We start from the raw sequence: 17424 nt of genomic DNA, 5'->3' as shown, positions 1-17424 counted from the left end.
TTCAAGGTTTAGGCCTAAATGGTTGTCAGATGAACTAATGAGACATGTGGCAGAGAAGAAAAATGCATGGGATACATACAAATTAATGGGTGACATGGAAGCCTATGATAGATATAAGTTGGTCTGTAACCAAGTCACAAAGGAGATTAGGCAGGCAAAGGCAGACTACGAAAAATCCTTGGCAAAGGATGCAAAGAAAAACAGAAAAGAGTTCTTTACATACTTGAACTTGAGAAGGAAAGGGATGAATCAGATTGGTCCACTGGATATTGATGGTTCAACAGTTGAGGATCCTGCTCAGGTGGCTAACAATCTAAACGAGTATTTTGCATCTACATTCACGCATGAGGAGTTATTCAGGAAGGAGAATGATGTAGGTAAAGTAAACATTGGCAATGAGCTGGATGATTTTGTAATAACTGAGAGGAAAGTGGAGGAGAGATTGTTGAGGATAAACATAAAAAAGGCACCTGGGGTGGATGGGATCTATCCAGTTATATTAAAGGAGGCAGCAAAGGAAGTAAGCAAACCCCTAGCCATAATTATTAGAACTTCTTTGGACTCAGGGAGGTACCCATAGACTGGAGATGTGCAAATGTAACCCCAATTCACAAAGGAGGATCAAAGGCTGACACAAGTAATTATAGACCTGTTAGTTTAACTTCTGTTCCAGGTAAATTAATGGAGGCACTGGTTGAAGAAGCACTGCAGGATGATCTAGGCAAGAATTCAGTTATAGCTCAGATGCAGCATGGTTTTGTTAAGGGCAGGTCTTGCCTGACCAATTTGATTGGATACTATGATGTAGTCACAAAAGAACTGGTTGCAGGGAATAACTTTGATATCATATATTTGGATCTTACAAAGGCTTTTGATACTGTTGCACATGGAAGACTGCTGCACAAATTGGAGCAGTGTGGCATTGGAGGCAAATTGCTGCTATGGATAAGGGGATGGTTGAGTGGCAGAAGACAGAGAGTGGTAATCAATGGACACTGCTCAACGTGGACTAATGTTATTAGTGGAGTTCCTCAAGGTTCAGTGTTGGGTCCGTTGTTGTTTTCGGTGTTTATGAATGATATTGATGATGGGATATCAAGTTTAATGTCCAAGTTTGCAGATGATACAAAGGTTGGCAGGGTCGTTAAGGACACTACTGACGCTATGCTGCTGTAACAGGATCTGGAAAGGTTGAACAGATGGTCTGAGAGGTGGCAAATAAAGTTTAACATTGACAAATGTAAAGTACTACATATGGGAAACAGTAACCCCAGAGCAACGTATCAACTCTGCGGTACTACACTGACAGTGGTGGAGAATGAAAAGGACCTGGGGTAATTGTGCAGGCAGATATGAAGTTCTCTGAGCAGTGCAGACGAGCTGCAAGAGTAGCTCATGGTGTCTTGTCAGTGATATACAGGAATTTTTCTAGCAGGGATAAGGAGGTGATTATTCCCTTGTATAAGGCAATGGTTAGGCCACATCTTGAGTACTGTATACAGGTCTGGAGGCCTCATTTCAAGAAGGATGTAGAGCTGCTGGAACGGGTACAGAGAAGGGCAACAAGATTAGTAAATGGAACAAAGGGTTGCTCTTACGAAGAAAGGCTTAAGTTTTGCAAATTGCATAGTCTGGAGACTAGGCACCGGCGAGGTGATCTGATAGAGGTATATAAGGCTTTGAATGGTTTGAGCATGCTCAATGCCAATGGGATTCTTCATCTTGCTCAGAATAATCACCTCAGAGGGCATAAATTCAAATTGAGGAAGGACGGATGTTGGATAGATGTGCGGAAATTTGCCTTTGGCCAGCGGGTGGTTGGTTGGTGGAACCGACTTCCATCACTTGTTGTTGAAGTTGATAGCCTAAACAAATTTAAAGCTCAACTGGACAGGTATTTCGAACGAACGGAGGGGTGAAATGGGAGTGGTTTTTTTTTTTTTTTTTTTTTGGCTGATGCTGAATAAGCTTGCTTTCTTGCATCATATGCCTATGCTAATGCTATAGTTATCCCAACCAACCAACTAGTTATATATAAATCTAGCCCTGGTATGGATAGCCTTATATATAAATATATAACATATAAAAACAACAGATTAATGTAAATTTAAAGAAGATTAGAGAAAGCTGGAGAAATTGGAGAAAATTAGCAAAAGTTGGTGAAGATTAACATTCTCCCTCGTGGCCATACCTCTGCTACTTCCTTAGGGTCTTTGGGCAGACACATAGCCATACTAGAGGAATGTATTATACATAGCCGTTTCTGTAATCTCTATACCAGTTTTGCTAGGTTAACTTTAGGTAATTACTTGGTGGATAATTTGGAATAATGAGAATAATCTTTTTGAATGTATGTACTTAATTTTAAATAAACAGGGTGGTTTGTATGACACGTATATGACAGCAAACTGTGATAGGAGATTCAAAGCCCTATGGGTGTTTCTGTTATGAAGGAAAATACAAATTATAAAAAATCTATATCACAACCACATACTTACCAGCGACCTTAAAATTATTGAAGACAACACCCTACAAGAAGTGATGAGCAAAGAAACAAAATTCAGACCCAACTCCAAATTTCCTTAAAGAACATACACAACTCCATTGAACCGACCGGGCTAGCCGGGTGGTTAAAGTACCTGCCTGGCAACCTAAAGGTCGCGGGTTCGAATCCCGCCTCGGGCTTGGATCAAAGTACTGCAAAAACCTTGGGAGGTGCATTATGGCCACAGAAGTTGATGAGCCAACAACTACCAAAAAAAAAAAAAACCAACTCCATTGATATGGATCTATTGAAATTTGCTTTGAAAACAGCATACAACACCCCAGTGGAAGCATTTCAAAGATAGATTAATATTACCATAAAGCTAATCTTAACTAGATTCAGAGACATGACACACCAATATACAATTTAAAAAGTATTAAACAAAAAATCAAAAACCTACAAAATAAGTTTGTTATCACCAATATATAGACAAAGCTAATAATAACTTCAGCATCATTTGTAAGAGATTCTATATAGACACCCTAAAACAGGAATTAGACCACAGTGACACTTATAAGTTCATCAGCTCCACCCCTAATACAATCACTAAAAAACTAATAGCATTACAAAAGAAAATTAAATTAAAAATGGATAACACCCAATATCCATACATTTACTGGATTCCCAAATTTCACAAAAAACTCTACAGGGAAAAGGTTCATCACCACATGCAGGAACAGCTACAACAAAATGTCTAACAAAATAATGGAAACCAAATTAAATATAATAACCAGCAATCTCACAAACACAAAATTCATCTCCAATAACAGGCAGTACATTGAATATATTAGAAACAACCATATTAACAGATTGTACACATATGACTTCAAAAACTTGTTCACCAGCATATCACATGACAAATTGATAAAAGTACTATCTGAATATTACATAGAATATCAAGATAATCTAGGATGTAGAAAACAGTACTGGATAGACCTTGTCAACCTTAATGTGAAAAATAATTACATACAAATGGGTAATAGCATCTATGTGCAAATAAGAGGCGTGGCTATGGGTTCAAGTAGTTCTTGCTCCATAGCCAACCTCTATTTGCACTTTTATGAAAATAAGATTAAAGAAGACATCACATACTACAGGTACATTGGCGATGTACTGGTCATCAACTATGCAGATTTCGACAACAACAACAACATAGCTAAGAAAATTTATCCCGAAGAACTGACTATAGAAAGCAACCTACGAGCCACTTACCTAGATAGTCAAATCACAATAACAAACGACTTCGTATACACCAGATAAAAGAGACCAGTTTAGCTTCCCAGCTATTAAACTAACTAACTGCGAAACTAAATTAGCCAAAAATATACATGGAAACGTGATCAGAAACCAAATCAACAGAATTATACACATATGTAATACCTAGAAAGCATGATGGAAGCTTTAATAAAACTGAAAAATACCCTCATCAAAAACAATATACCTGACAATTACATCAGACACCACATAAACGCAGCTGCACAAGCTAAATTCAAACTGCAACCCACTAACATTAATCCTAATATTATCTTAGAAAAAAATCTTTTCCACGGAACATAAACTGCAACCTACTAACATTAATCCTAATAGTATCTTAGAAAAAAATCTTTTCCACGGAACATAAACGCTCCAGTTAGAGCTGTAAATTGGCCCTCATTTGAACCCCAGGTTAATTGCTCATAGGTGAAGCTCATCACCTATCCACACAGTATCTGGATGTCCAAAACCAAATCCCCATTAACAGAGTTATTAACACCATGAATGTAAATACACAGGTCCTGCAGATATATTGCATTCCACTAAAACGAGATTTATTTACAAGCACAGAATATAACGAGAAACCACAGGGTTAATATTCACAATGAAAGAGGCTGTATATATTTGTAAATAGTTATCCCCAAGGGCACATACAGGGGCCCTCATGCCTTAGTAAAGTTTTGCCAGTCCACCCCCCCCCCCCTTACAGATAACAAGTTTAATATTAAGATCTATCATTTTAGTTTAATTTTAATGCTACCAAGTCAATTTATTTCTGTTATTTTTCATTTTTGGCTTAAATTGATATCATATTGTATCTGCTTCCCACAATAATACAAGCAAAAATATACAATTCCCCAAGCTTTAAATTACAATTAACATCCAGCCCACTCACAGGAATGCAAAGCATTAGATTTTGCCTACAGCAAGGTAAACTATTACGGCACGGATAAAACCTGGTACATCTGCACAACAAATAGTACTACACACACAAAACCTAATGAAGGCGGGAAAATTGAAATTTTCAGACTGACCACCACAGGATATGGAAGTGAGGTACTATGATATTTAAATCTGATATGTAGGGCTTTGAATCTCCTATCACAATTTGCTGTCATATACGTAAACCACTCTGTTAATTTAAAATTAAGTACATACATTCAAAAAGATTACTCTCATTATTCCAAATTATCGAGATTACAGAAACGGGTATGTATAATACGTTCCTCTAGTATGGCTACATGTCAGCCCAAAGCCCCTGAGGAAGTAGCAGAGGTATGGCCATGAGGGAGAATGTTAATTTTCACCAACTTTTGCTAATTTTCTCCAATTTCTCCAGCTTACTCTAATCTTTAAATTTACATTAAATTGTTGTTTTTTCAATGTGTGTGTGTGTGTGTGTGTGTGTGTGTGTGTACACACACACACACACACACACAAATATATATATATATATATACACACACACACATTGGGACTAATGCATTTTGGCCCAATTAAGCAGCTGCCCCAATTATCCGAAGTTTCACGTAAAAAAGCTAAAAATACAAGGGAATCCCGCTTTACAATTGGTTCACTACACAATCAAATCACGTTACGATGGACTCACCATAGTAAAGTAATGTTCACTATACGATGTGTAGTAAGTGCCGGTCATTGTGATCACGTTTGTGAATTGAATTTTAATTCTATTAAACAGTGATTCTAATTATTGAAAATAGGAGGAATATTATCAAGAGGCTATAAAAGTAAAGATATATTAAGCATAAATTTACCTCTTATTACCTTACCAATTAAAAAATTAAATGATACGTGAAAATCGGAATAATTAATACATACTGTAATATGTACATACTAACTAGTTGACATTTCTGTTCACTGACATTTGTGGGTGGGGATTAAAATTTAAAACAGTAAAAAGATAAGCAAACAATAACAAAGAACACGGCACACACAAATTGCAAGTAACATGATACGCGCAAGTGAGAACAGAGTAACAAGTTACGAAGCTTAAAAAATAAGAATGAAGAGACGATTCTGAAAATTAATTTTTTTATACAATTGAAGATTCCATGGAAGTTTAAATACATTTCACCATAATAACCCACATAATTTCAACTGTCGGTATTATCGCAAATTCAATAAGATCGAGTTTACTATCCGTTTATGATAGATTGCACTAACAGTTGACTGCTAATTGTTTTATGGTTGTGACCTCCAGAAATCCAACTGAACCATGTGGTACAGTCGGAGATAATCGTAGGGTAATCTCCAGTGCTGCGGTCTCCTGCCCCGATTAAACGACGTTGTCCCAATTAAGCGAAGTAAACCCTGGCTATTTTCTCGATTGGGTTTTGTTTTTTAAGATTTTCCCCAAATAAACAGCTGCCCTGATTAACCGGTGGCCCAAATAACTGGAATCCATTGTATATATATATATTTACTTGATTCAGTAGTACATGTTTAGATGTATATCTTTAATTTGCATTTATTAATGTGAGTCTTTACTTTTCAGCTTACAACTTTAAATCAGGCAGAAACATTGGAAGTGCTTCATCTCTATCCAAAAGAAACATTAACTTTAGAAGAAAGATGAAACCTTAGCAGTAAATTGTAAATTTCGAACTCAACACAACCTCTACCATCAGTGCTGTTCTTAAGTACAGCAATGGCCAGCCTCCACATGATTTTGACACATTTTAAGTGACTGCTGAACTACTTATGATTGACAGTCAGTCAGAGGAAGTATCTTGCAGACCCTGTGATGCATTACTGTTCGCTTGTGGTTTGTAATGTGACTCGTGTAAACTAGAAATGACAATCTAGGTGGCTCGTGATTGAAAACTCACTTTTCTGGGAATATTTATGCTGTGGATGCAAGTCATTACTGCAGAACATTGCTTTTGTATTCTGTGTAGTTACTGCTTTAGACACCTAAAATAATAAAAGATTTCAAAAAAAGGAAAAAAGAACTGTACCCTAATAATTAAATAATCAAGATTTACTTATATAATTTCCTATAATGTTTGTGATAAGTGCCTTCTATAACTTGTTTTTTTTTTCTCTATTTTCTTAATTAAGTTCATTTTAAAATTCTGAAATTCTTAAACACCTGAAATTCATCTGAATATTCTCAGCACTTCATGAAATAAGTACCTGAAAGTTAATATGTACAGCATTACTCAGAAATTAATATAATCAGTTATGGAAATAATTTGCATGTGATTGACTTAAAAAAAAAAAAAAAAAGCAAGTTCTGGATTCGTAAATTGTGAAAAAAAATTAATGTTCATTGAATAACTAATTAGAGAAAAACAGTAAAGTTCCCTATGCATCCTGAAATAAAATATTTCTCATTGGTGATTTAAGTTGCAAGTTGGTGAGTTAATTTTTAGGTATATTAAAATCTTGGAAATTGTCATATTTGCTATCAGAGTCAAATTAATGAAATATTTAGTGAAAAGTTTAAATTCATTTTAAATTAAATGAAATAAATCCTCATCTTTGTGTTATTAGTAGCATTACAAGAATATTTTTTCCAAAATTAGGTAGGTTTTTTTGAAATTATACTTGTATGTGCAACTGTGAAAAACTCTTTCATAGCTGTGCATTCATTTGGCTTTAAGACCCATTGGCCAGTAACTTCAACGATTGTTTTTCTTGGTAAGTGCATCTGTTAATCCATCAGTTTCATGTTGAACTTCTAGGCCTGAAATGTTCTGTTAATTAAGAACCATCCAGTAAGCATGAAAATTAAGCACTGTGGAAACTATAAATTATATATGACCAGGGGAAATATATTACGTAGGATGTTTATTTTATAAGTAAAATAAACTCAAAAATGATCAAAGGAAAAATGCGGTTTATTACCAGAATAATTAATAAATTATAGTTGATGCTGGAAGTGTCCTCCATTGTTAGCAATATACATTCACTGTTTTGATTGAACTGCAATATTATCATGAAATAGATATCAATTTTATCCTAAAACAGAAGCTCACGCATACTGTGGATTCAATATAAAAGTTTTAGGTTTTTCTTACAAAATGAGCTAAACTAATTGATATTTCCCTTTTGGAAGCTAAGTTTCCATACAGATTTGTTTGGAGATTTCAAATTTGTCTAATGTCATCTAAAGTGTCATATGTAAGAGAACTCTTTCTTCTTTCATGTTCCTTATTCCCATGACACTTCTTTGTTATCTTGAAAATTTCAACTTTACGTGGAAGGGTAGTTCCATGTATATACATGGAACTATGGTATATAGTATGATATTTATTCACCAATAATGATCAGTGTGACTTCAAACATGGATTGCAACAAACCGAGCACTTAAAATGCAAAATTGTCACTTCCTCCACTAATTTGCTTATACAGTTTCAATCATTGTTACTTGGTAGCATTGTACTTAATACAAATAATGTAGGTTTACTTTTAAAATGAAGATCTACACCGATTGAACACTTCAACAACTATTCCACATCATACTGTATTTCTGAGCCCAAGTGGCAAGTGTTCTAGCGATTGAGTGATTTTCAGATTTTTTTTTTTTTCTCTCTTGTATTAACAGACTAACGTCTGATATAATAACTCTTAGCTATTTGGTCATTAGGTGGCACTGCTCCTGCCTCCTCATGGCAGTGCTGTTAAAACAGGAAGAAATTCTGTCACTTCTGGGGTTAAAAGGAGCCACCAGAGACTTTACAGAATTAGTGTGTGGATAATCAAAACTTGCTACCAGACAGCAAATTTATCTGAATCTTTCTGCTAACAAATGACAGCCAATTGGGCAGGTTGTTTGAATTTACTATTCAAACAACTTGCCCAACATTTTTCATTATATATTCTTTGACAAAGCAGCTAATTAGTAAGCACTATCCATTCTTAATTCAAAAGTGCTTAGAGAGTGCTGTTGGCCCACCAAAAATAGTATGATAATTAAAATCAGGAACTTCTTATTAAAATATCTAATCATAAGGCACTCTGAACTGCTCTTGAAAATAATAACCTTTTAAAGTATTTCTGTAAAAGTCTCCTCTCATCCATGTCACATATGAGGAAATTGACCAAGAATTAAAAGATCAAAATGTCACCGATGCCAAAAGTTCTGACTCAGGGAGGTACACTTGTACCAATTTGAAATATCTTACCTTCAGTTCACTAAATCCTCCAGCCATTGTAAATACAGGATATCTAAACCATCAAACCCTATGAGATGATTTAAACGCCAAAAGTTTGGTCATTCACAGACAGTATGCAGATGGATTGCAATATGTGCCAACTGTTGATGGAAAGAACATGTCCATACTGCTTTCCCCATAGTGTTCAAATTGTGAAGATAATCATACTGCTTACTCAAAAGATTGTCAAACATGGAAAGGGGAGAAAAAAAATCCAGAAATATAAAACTTGAACATAGTCACATACTGTATTTGTAAGCAAAAACAAAAAAAAAAAAAAATCTCCCGTTAATTACTATCACATACTTATATGCAACAGCACTCACGAATACCTCGACACCAAATCCAAGGACAAACTCTAAAGGCAAAAAGCAGTTGCACCATGACCATATGGATGTTGATGATAATGTAAATCTGGATGATTCAGTTCTGGAATTATATTCTGAAAATAACATAGATTCAGGTCATTCTGTATTTCCCTAGAAAGAGAAAGCAAAAGTTGATCAACGAAAACTCTAAACCAAAGTAATAACATATACTTGTTCAATGGAACTGCAGAGTTTTCCAAAGTAACAGATGACATTCACAATCTCATTGCCCTATATACTCCTGCTGCTATCTGTCTTCAACAAAGGAATTTAACTTCAAAGGTAAATGTCACAGTGGAAGATTACAGTATATATAGGTAAGATAAAATCTCCTCTAATGGTACTCATAGAGGATTATCCATTTTGGTTGATTCCAGGGTTCCCACTCGAAACATACATATTCCTCTACAGCTTCATTTGGAAGCAGTTGCAGTATGCATTGTGATTCACCTAGCACCAACATTAGTATCACTATATCTTCCTTGGCTTCTCTGAATATGAGGACCTTGAAAATCTAGTGCTAGAACTACAACCTCTTTTCTACATTTTTGAGGACATAAATGTCCATCACTCTGTATGGATCCCATCATACAGATACAAGAAGTCTTATGATAGAAAAACTACTAGATAAACAAAATCTTACAGTGCTAAATAATGGCAGTCACACTTGCATTTTCCTGTTGTTTACCAATTCTGTATTCACTTTTCGAATGGACAATTACTAAAGATCCACCAAACAGTGATAATTTTCCTGTGGTATTCAGGATATTAACAGATGATGCTCCATGGCATAACACAAGAACAGAATAAAATTTTCAAAAGCTAACTGGGAAAAATCTCTGCATTAGATGAAGCAATGCAGCTGTAATTAGCTGCATTACTTCTGTAATTTTTCAATCCACAGACAATGCTGTAGCATATATAACTAGTTAGATGCTAATGGCAGCAGAAGCTGCAATCATTATGCATCCATGAACAAACGTACTACTTATTGGTGGAATGATGAATGTAGCACAGCAAAAAAAAAAGCTTGGAACTCTTTTTGCAAGTATCCCACTACCCACAATCTTAATTGTACAAAAGCAGGAGCTAAAGCCTGCCATTTATAACATAAAGCAGAAAAGAATCCTGGATGTATTTTGCACGATCAACAGAAATACAGATAATCATGCAATCTGAAACAAAACAAAACAAGTAACAAAAAAATAAAACAAACGATTAAATAAATCTTTTGTTGTACCAACTTCAGTAATACACTGGAATGGAGAGGATATTACTATACCCGATTTAATTGCAAATGCTTTTGGGGAAATTTTTGCAACATTATCAGCAATCTCCTTGTATGTGCAGATCTTCCAGAAACACAAAGCTGCAACAGAAAAATGCAAACTGAACTTTAATTCCACCCAGCAATAACCCTATAACCAGCCTTTTGCCTAGAACAGTTGCAGCAAGCACTAGCTAAGAAGAAACAATATGCTGCTACCTTAGATGGAATATGCTATCAGATGATCCAACAACTTAGAGCAAAATATCTACACTTGCTGGCAATGTACAACAGAATTTTCACAGAAAACTATTATCCAATTACACTGCAATACTTAAAAGCACTTGCCTTTCCCAAACCAGGAAAGATCATTCCAACCCAGTGCATAATTGCCCCTGCCAACTGTATAAGAAAAACAGTCAAAAAAATGGTTAACAACAGCTATCACGGTTCCTGGGCACGCAACAGTTGTTAAACATGCATCAATATGGAGCTTTCATAAAGCCAGGTCATCCTTTGATCTTATGGTAAAAGCAGAGGTAAAGATCCATAATGCCTTCTTTCAATATGAACACTTAGCTATGATCTGCCTTAACAATGGGCACGATACTGTGGTGTTATGGCATACTACAAGATCTTTATGGCTATTGTCTGAAAGACCATCTTCCAAAATTAATTCAAAACTTCCATAGAACCATTTAGGTCATATATATATAAAACATATACTCAAGAAGAGGAAATCCCTCAGGGATTGGTCCTCAGCACAACTTTGTGATCAGAATCAACTCCATAACTAAATATATACCAGACACAGTTGAAATGTATCAACTGTGTTTTTGTATGCAAATGATGTTTCCATATCTTGCACTTATGGAATATGCATATGATCAAATTACAGTTGCAGGAAGCAGTAAACAAAATAGAATGGACCAATGGTTACAGGATATCAAAAGGGAAAATTGCAATCCAATTCTGTGGAAAATGCAAAATCCAACCTGAACCTGAGATCGTGTTAGGATCTTTCTTACAAATAATATTTATTTTCTTGGTTTAATTCTTGAGAGTAAACTTAACTTGGAGCATGTCTCCAAGTTAAGTTTACTCTGCACAGTCTAGCTAAAAAAAACCTTAACATTCTCAGAGTGAAACCTGCAATGACATGGGGGAGCTGGCGTCACACTATTATGCCTATACCATATGCCAATCATATTCAGACTGGATTAATGTGGTCCTGTCTACAGCTTTGGTAGAACCAGTGTTTTTCAGTGGCTAGATTCTATACATAATGGTGCTTTATGCATTGCCTTTGGGGCTTGTAGAACATGACTTGTGCAAAATTATATGCAGAAGTCTACAAGCCTCTGCTTCACCTCTGAGATATGCTCTTTGCATCCCCGCATCAGCTACTTTGTTCGTAACCATTAGGATGGTTAAGAAGACAAAGTTCATTTTGAAAGAAGGCATTATGGATCTTTACCTCTGCTTTTACCATAATGACAATAATTTGATGTGGTTACAAAGGAACTGGATGCAAAAAATCATTTTGATATCATATATTTGGATTTCAGGAAAGCTTTTGACACTGTTGTGCATGGAAGACTATTGTACAAATTGGAGCAGAATGGTATTAACGGATAAAAGGATGGTTAAGTGGGAGAAGACAGAGGTTGGTAATCAATGGGTGCTGCTCTTTGTGGACTAATATTGTTAGTGGAGTCCCACAGGGTTTGGTGTTGGGTCCTCTGTTGTTTTGTATATTTATCAATGATATTGATGAAGGTATATATCAGGCTTAGTGTCAAAGTTTGCAGATGATACAAAGGTTGGCAGGGTTGTTAATGGCAGTGTGCTACTGCAACAGGATCTAGATAATTTGGGCAGATGGGCTAAGAAGTGGCAACTGAAGATTAACCTTGACAAATGCAAAGTACTGCATATGGGTAGAAGTAACCTCAGAGAAACGTACCAACTGTGTGGTACTACACTTAAGGTGGTAGAAAATGAAAAATACCTGGGAGTAATTGTGCAGTCAGATATGAAGTTTTCTGAGCAATGCAGACAGGCTGCCAGGGGCTGCCCTGGCAGGTCATGGGGGTTTTGTCAATGATATATAGGAATTTTGCTAGCATTGAAAAGGAGGTGATTGTCCCTCTGTGTAAGGCAATGGTCAGGCCACGCCTTGAGTACTGCATACAGGTCTGGAAGCCTCATTTTAGTAACGATGTAGATTTGCTTGAGAGTGTACAGAGAAGGGCAACAAGAGTGGTGGGGGGTATGAAGGGATCCTCTTACCAAAAGAGGCTTAAGTTCTGCAAATTGCAATGGCTGGAGACTAGGCACCTGCACGGTGATCTGATTGAGGTGTATAAGGCCTTGAATGGGTTGAGCAAGCTGAATTCTGATGGGATCCTTCCACTTTTTCAGATTATGAACCTAAGGGGGCATAAATTCAAATTAAGAAAAGACATATGTAGAATAGATGTGCGGAAATTTGCCTTTAGCCAGCGGGTGGTTAATTGCTGGAACAAACTTCCATCTGTCGTTATGGATGTTGATAGGTTAAATAAATTTAAGGAGGAACTGGACAGGCATTTGGAGGGAATGGTGCGTTTTTTTTTTTTTTTTGGCTGATGCTGTATAAGCTCATACACTTGCTTTCTTGCATCACATGGCACTACTACTATTTGGTAATATCATTTCAGTTCATAAGGGGATAACCTATATAAAAATAAACCTAGGATGAATAACGCATCTAGAATGAGATTACAAAATGTTATATCAGAATGGTGATTTAATCTTGATAGTGCATTCCAAGAGATCACTAAGATAAGGCCACCATAGCAAACATGACTGTGATAACTACTTCCAGCAATGGGGAAAAAAACAATCTTACTAACTTAAATGTCGAAACAGATACATGTAGCTTATTCTGTTCATCACAGTACTCCCATTATTAATAGAGATACACATGACTTCAAAACAGTTAATAAGGTAGGTGCTGCAGAAGTCTCTCCTGTTATCACAATATTTGAAGTCCTCCCAGTTGATGCAGTTATACATATTGCACATGGGTAATTATACATAATTATACTTATAGGTAGTTTCTCTCCTGAACTATCTTATACACTGAGACTTGCTACATGCAATAAATGATCTTCAGTGTAAACTTTTAGCTACTCATCTAATAGTGTGTCAAATTAAAACATACTATTGATTTACAGAACTGACTATACAACTTAAAGAAAGAAAACAGTTATTTTTTTTTCTGGATTCCTCAGAATACAAGCATATAAGGTAATAAGCAGTGATGACTGTGAAAAGCTAAACAAATGCATTTTCCTTTTTACATCAGGTTCTATATATTGATTATAAAACTGTAATAAAACAAGTAAGTAAAAGCCACTGGCCACAAGTGTTGCAGAGACAACCTAATAAATTGTTCTTCCACATAAAGCATGTACTAAGCTGTGGAAGTCAAGTTTTTTGAGCTAATAGATATGAAGTTATTCTTGTGAGAATATGTATTGGACATATCTGCGTAATGTCTATATCTGCTCACAAAAGATGATCCTCTGGCATGTCCCAAACAAATACCTATGTTTAGATTGCCCCACATGTAAGCTGGCATGATAAGGGGCTCACATCTGGTGAGTATGGGCTTGGTATACCCAGGGTCCTGAGCTGGATATCATTATTCTTCTCTTTCTTGGTGATTCCTTTCTACTTCTCTCTCTATCAGGGTAAGCCAGCAATTTTGTTTTTTTTTTTTGGCTGGTGTGCAGCATAAGCCTCAGGCTTCCTTGTACCATATGGCTGATAATAATAATAAGCAGCTTTTCATCTCCTGCACAGCTATTGGAACCTGTGACCCTGAGAAAATTCAAATGCAGATGAGCTGTTTATGTTCCTCTGCTTGCTTGTTTTTGCAATATACATAATGAACCAAAAACTAAAAAATAACCCTTGTTAGCTTTAAAGTTGTTGTTTGTGTGCCAGACAACTCTAGCACAAACAACAAAAGGAAACAGCCATGTTTTCTCTACTTGGTTTCTAGTAATTGTGAATAACACCCACAGTAAATTATACTGTATTTGGAAAACAAATTGTTTCAGTATTGTGTAATATTTGGTATCAGGAAACTTTTCCTACTTTTTAGTTGAGGCCCCCCCTTTGCAAGTACCTGCCTTTACCTGCTTACTGAATTAAAAGTAATTATTCTATTCGAGAAAATGTAGTCCATAGATGGAAACATGTATAGTACATATTCTTTAAAAAATAGATAATATGCTGGTTTGAATAAAAAATAAACTTAATGAATCTTAGGAGACAACAACCCATTCCCCAAACTTCCAAGTAAAAACTTATCCAAAAAGGTTGATGGGAAAACAAGATATTAAGGAAATCCAGTTTTCTCTCGTGCACACAGAAACAAAAAGAGGATGCATTCTTGTTAGAAGCAATAATACCAGAAAATTCAAAAATAAAATCCAGATCTTCATAAGAGTAATATAACAACAATTTAAATAGGAGAGATTGCAATTCCCAAATCATCCCAAATGGCATGAGGATTTGCTGTAGTCCACATCCAAGTGTATTTTGTCAGTTCACATATCTCAAGGTAAAATCATGATTCATCAAAGAACTATGCCATGTCCAATGTATCATGGTTTTGTGCAGCAAATATGTGTGGCAAGCAGTTCGGAACTCCAACTGCTTGCTGTACCATAAATCCTTTCCTTTCTGCTCTTTGAAAGTAGATTCTAACTTCTTATCAGAGTTGATGTAATGATTTGGATATTAATGTCCATAAAATTATTGGACAATAGTATTAGTAGTGGCATATGATACAAAAAGCAATCCTTCACCTGTCACATCTTTCCAATAATTTATCTAGTTCTTCCTTGAATATATTCAAACTATCAACTTTCCGAAAAACACCAAATGGAAGTTTTTTCCAACAATCAACTGCCTGCTGGCCAAAGGCAAACTTCTGCATATCCATCCTTTCTCAATTTGAATTTATGCTCCCTCATTTATGTGTAGTTTGAGCAACAGGTAGAATGCCATCAGCACTGAGCTTGTTCAATTCATTCAAAGCCTTAAACACTTTGATCAGATCACTTCATAGGTGCCTAATCTCAAGATGTTGCAGCTAACCATCTTAGTGCTGTGTGTATGGGGTTTCTTAAGTCTTCGATGTTCATCTTCTGGATACCTCTCCCACTGTGCAATCACATAGAAACAGTTTCTGAAAGCCAACTGACATTAGTGCCTCCGTGGGCAGGAACAGCAGTGCGTAGCACACGCTTCTTGATTAGACCGGGGTTCAAGCCAGTGAACACCAAATACGGAGGATGCGGAAAGATCAGGGAATGACCACTGGAGCAATATGGCCTTAGTTGCTAATGCTACTAAAAACCAAACAACAACAACAAACCAACTGACATTGTGTAATTTATTGTGGCATTTGTCCCACCATGTGAGAAATATACGCTGTTGGATTGTATATATTCTGCTGCACCACAATGATCATTCACAACACATTTCTGAAAGAAATGGCACAGAATGCAGGTGGCAAAGAAATTGCAGAGACCAAGCAAACTTTGGTTAGCATTGCCATTGTTGGAACACATTGTATGAAAGTATGTCCTTGCAGATTTTTTTGGATCAGTTTATTACTGCATTTATAATTATTTATTTGGTACCAACTGTAAGTGAAATATCCTGTAATCTGTAAGCAGCAGTTAATATGATAAATAGCCTGCCAAACATTGAACTTTGCAGTTAAAATATGTTCAGGATAGATGTCCTTCAGAAAATTTGAAAGAAGGTACCATAATGAAGAAATTTGTACTGTTAACACCACATTTTCTTTATTTAAAATATTTGAAAAGCTTAATATTAGCAATTATTGAATACTACTTCATTTATAGACTAACCTACCTCCATAACATCACACCTACTCGACGCCTCTTCAAAGAATGACAGGCGCCTCTGTAGCCAGGTGGGAAGGAGCAGCAGTGCATAGCACATGCTTCTTGATTAGACCGGGGTTCAAGCCTGTCACCACCAAATACGGAGGATGCGGAAAGGTCAGGGAATGACCACCGCATATCCCGGAGCAATATGGCCTTAGTTGCTAATGCTCCTAAAAACCAAAATAAAAAATAACAACAATTCAAAGAATGACAGAACTATGTTTTTTTTTAATATTCGGTCAGCGTCTAATATCTTGATTCCTTTTTAATACACAGTGTGAGAGAATACTTCACGGTATCCTGGAGCCTTTACTACAATGTAGATGGTTAATCGCATGCAGTTGATCTGGGTGCTCCGTAGCCAATTGGGCAGGAGCAGCAGTGCGTAGCACACCTTTCTTGATTAGACCGGGGGTTCGAACCCGTGACTACCAAATACAGAGGATGCGGAAAGGTCAGGAAATGACCACCACATATCCCCGGAGCAATATGGCCTTAGTTGCTAATGCTCCTAAAAACCAAATAACAAATAAGCAGTTGATCTGACAGCAAAACCATCTACATAATAGTGTGTGTAAGCCCCAAGGCAAGGTGACATATGGGCACTTTTTTGCAGTTAGCCTTCCTCTGTGAGAGTATAGTGGGGGGGGGCCTTATTTGAAGAGGTATGGATTTGAATCCATTAAAGATGGGGCAGGGGAAATGGGTATTCCTGATTTTATGTCAGGTTTTTAAGCTCACAATATGTAGATTAGCCCACAAACATATACTTGTACAGCCGACCGGGCTAGCCAGGTGGGTAAAGTGCCTGGCAACCCAAAGGTCGCGGGGT

The 17424-nt window shown here is 36.3% G+C and overlaps 1 protein-coding gene across 1 annotated transcript in view; it reads left to right on the top strand.

Annotated features, from left to right (window-relative positions):
• LOC150077590 (FAS-associated factor 1-like) overlaps window positions 1-6742 on the top strand; it is a 377947-nt gene extending 371205 nt beyond the window's left edge. Inside the window, exon 15 of the mRNA XM_090385644.1 lies at window positions 6315-6742. Coding sequence (XP_090241770.1) covers window positions 6315-6395 — 81 coding nt within the window. The 3' untranslated portion in view covers window positions 6396-6742. The remainder of the gene's footprint in view (window positions 1-6314) is intronic.
• The last annotated feature ends 10682 nt before the right edge of the window (window positions 6743-17424 follow it).

This window comes from Mastigoproctus giganteus, chromosome 12, assembly GCF_048544385.1.
Source record: "Mastigoproctus giganteus isolate SK-2022 chromosome 12, ASM4854438v1, whole genome shotgun sequence".
Lineage (NCBI taxonomy): Eukaryota > Metazoa > Arthropoda > Arachnida > Uropygi > Thelyphonidae > Mastigoproctus > Mastigoproctus giganteus.
The sequence above is the reverse complement of the archived record's forward strand: the minus strand, read 5'-3'. Positions and strand labels throughout refer to the sequence as shown.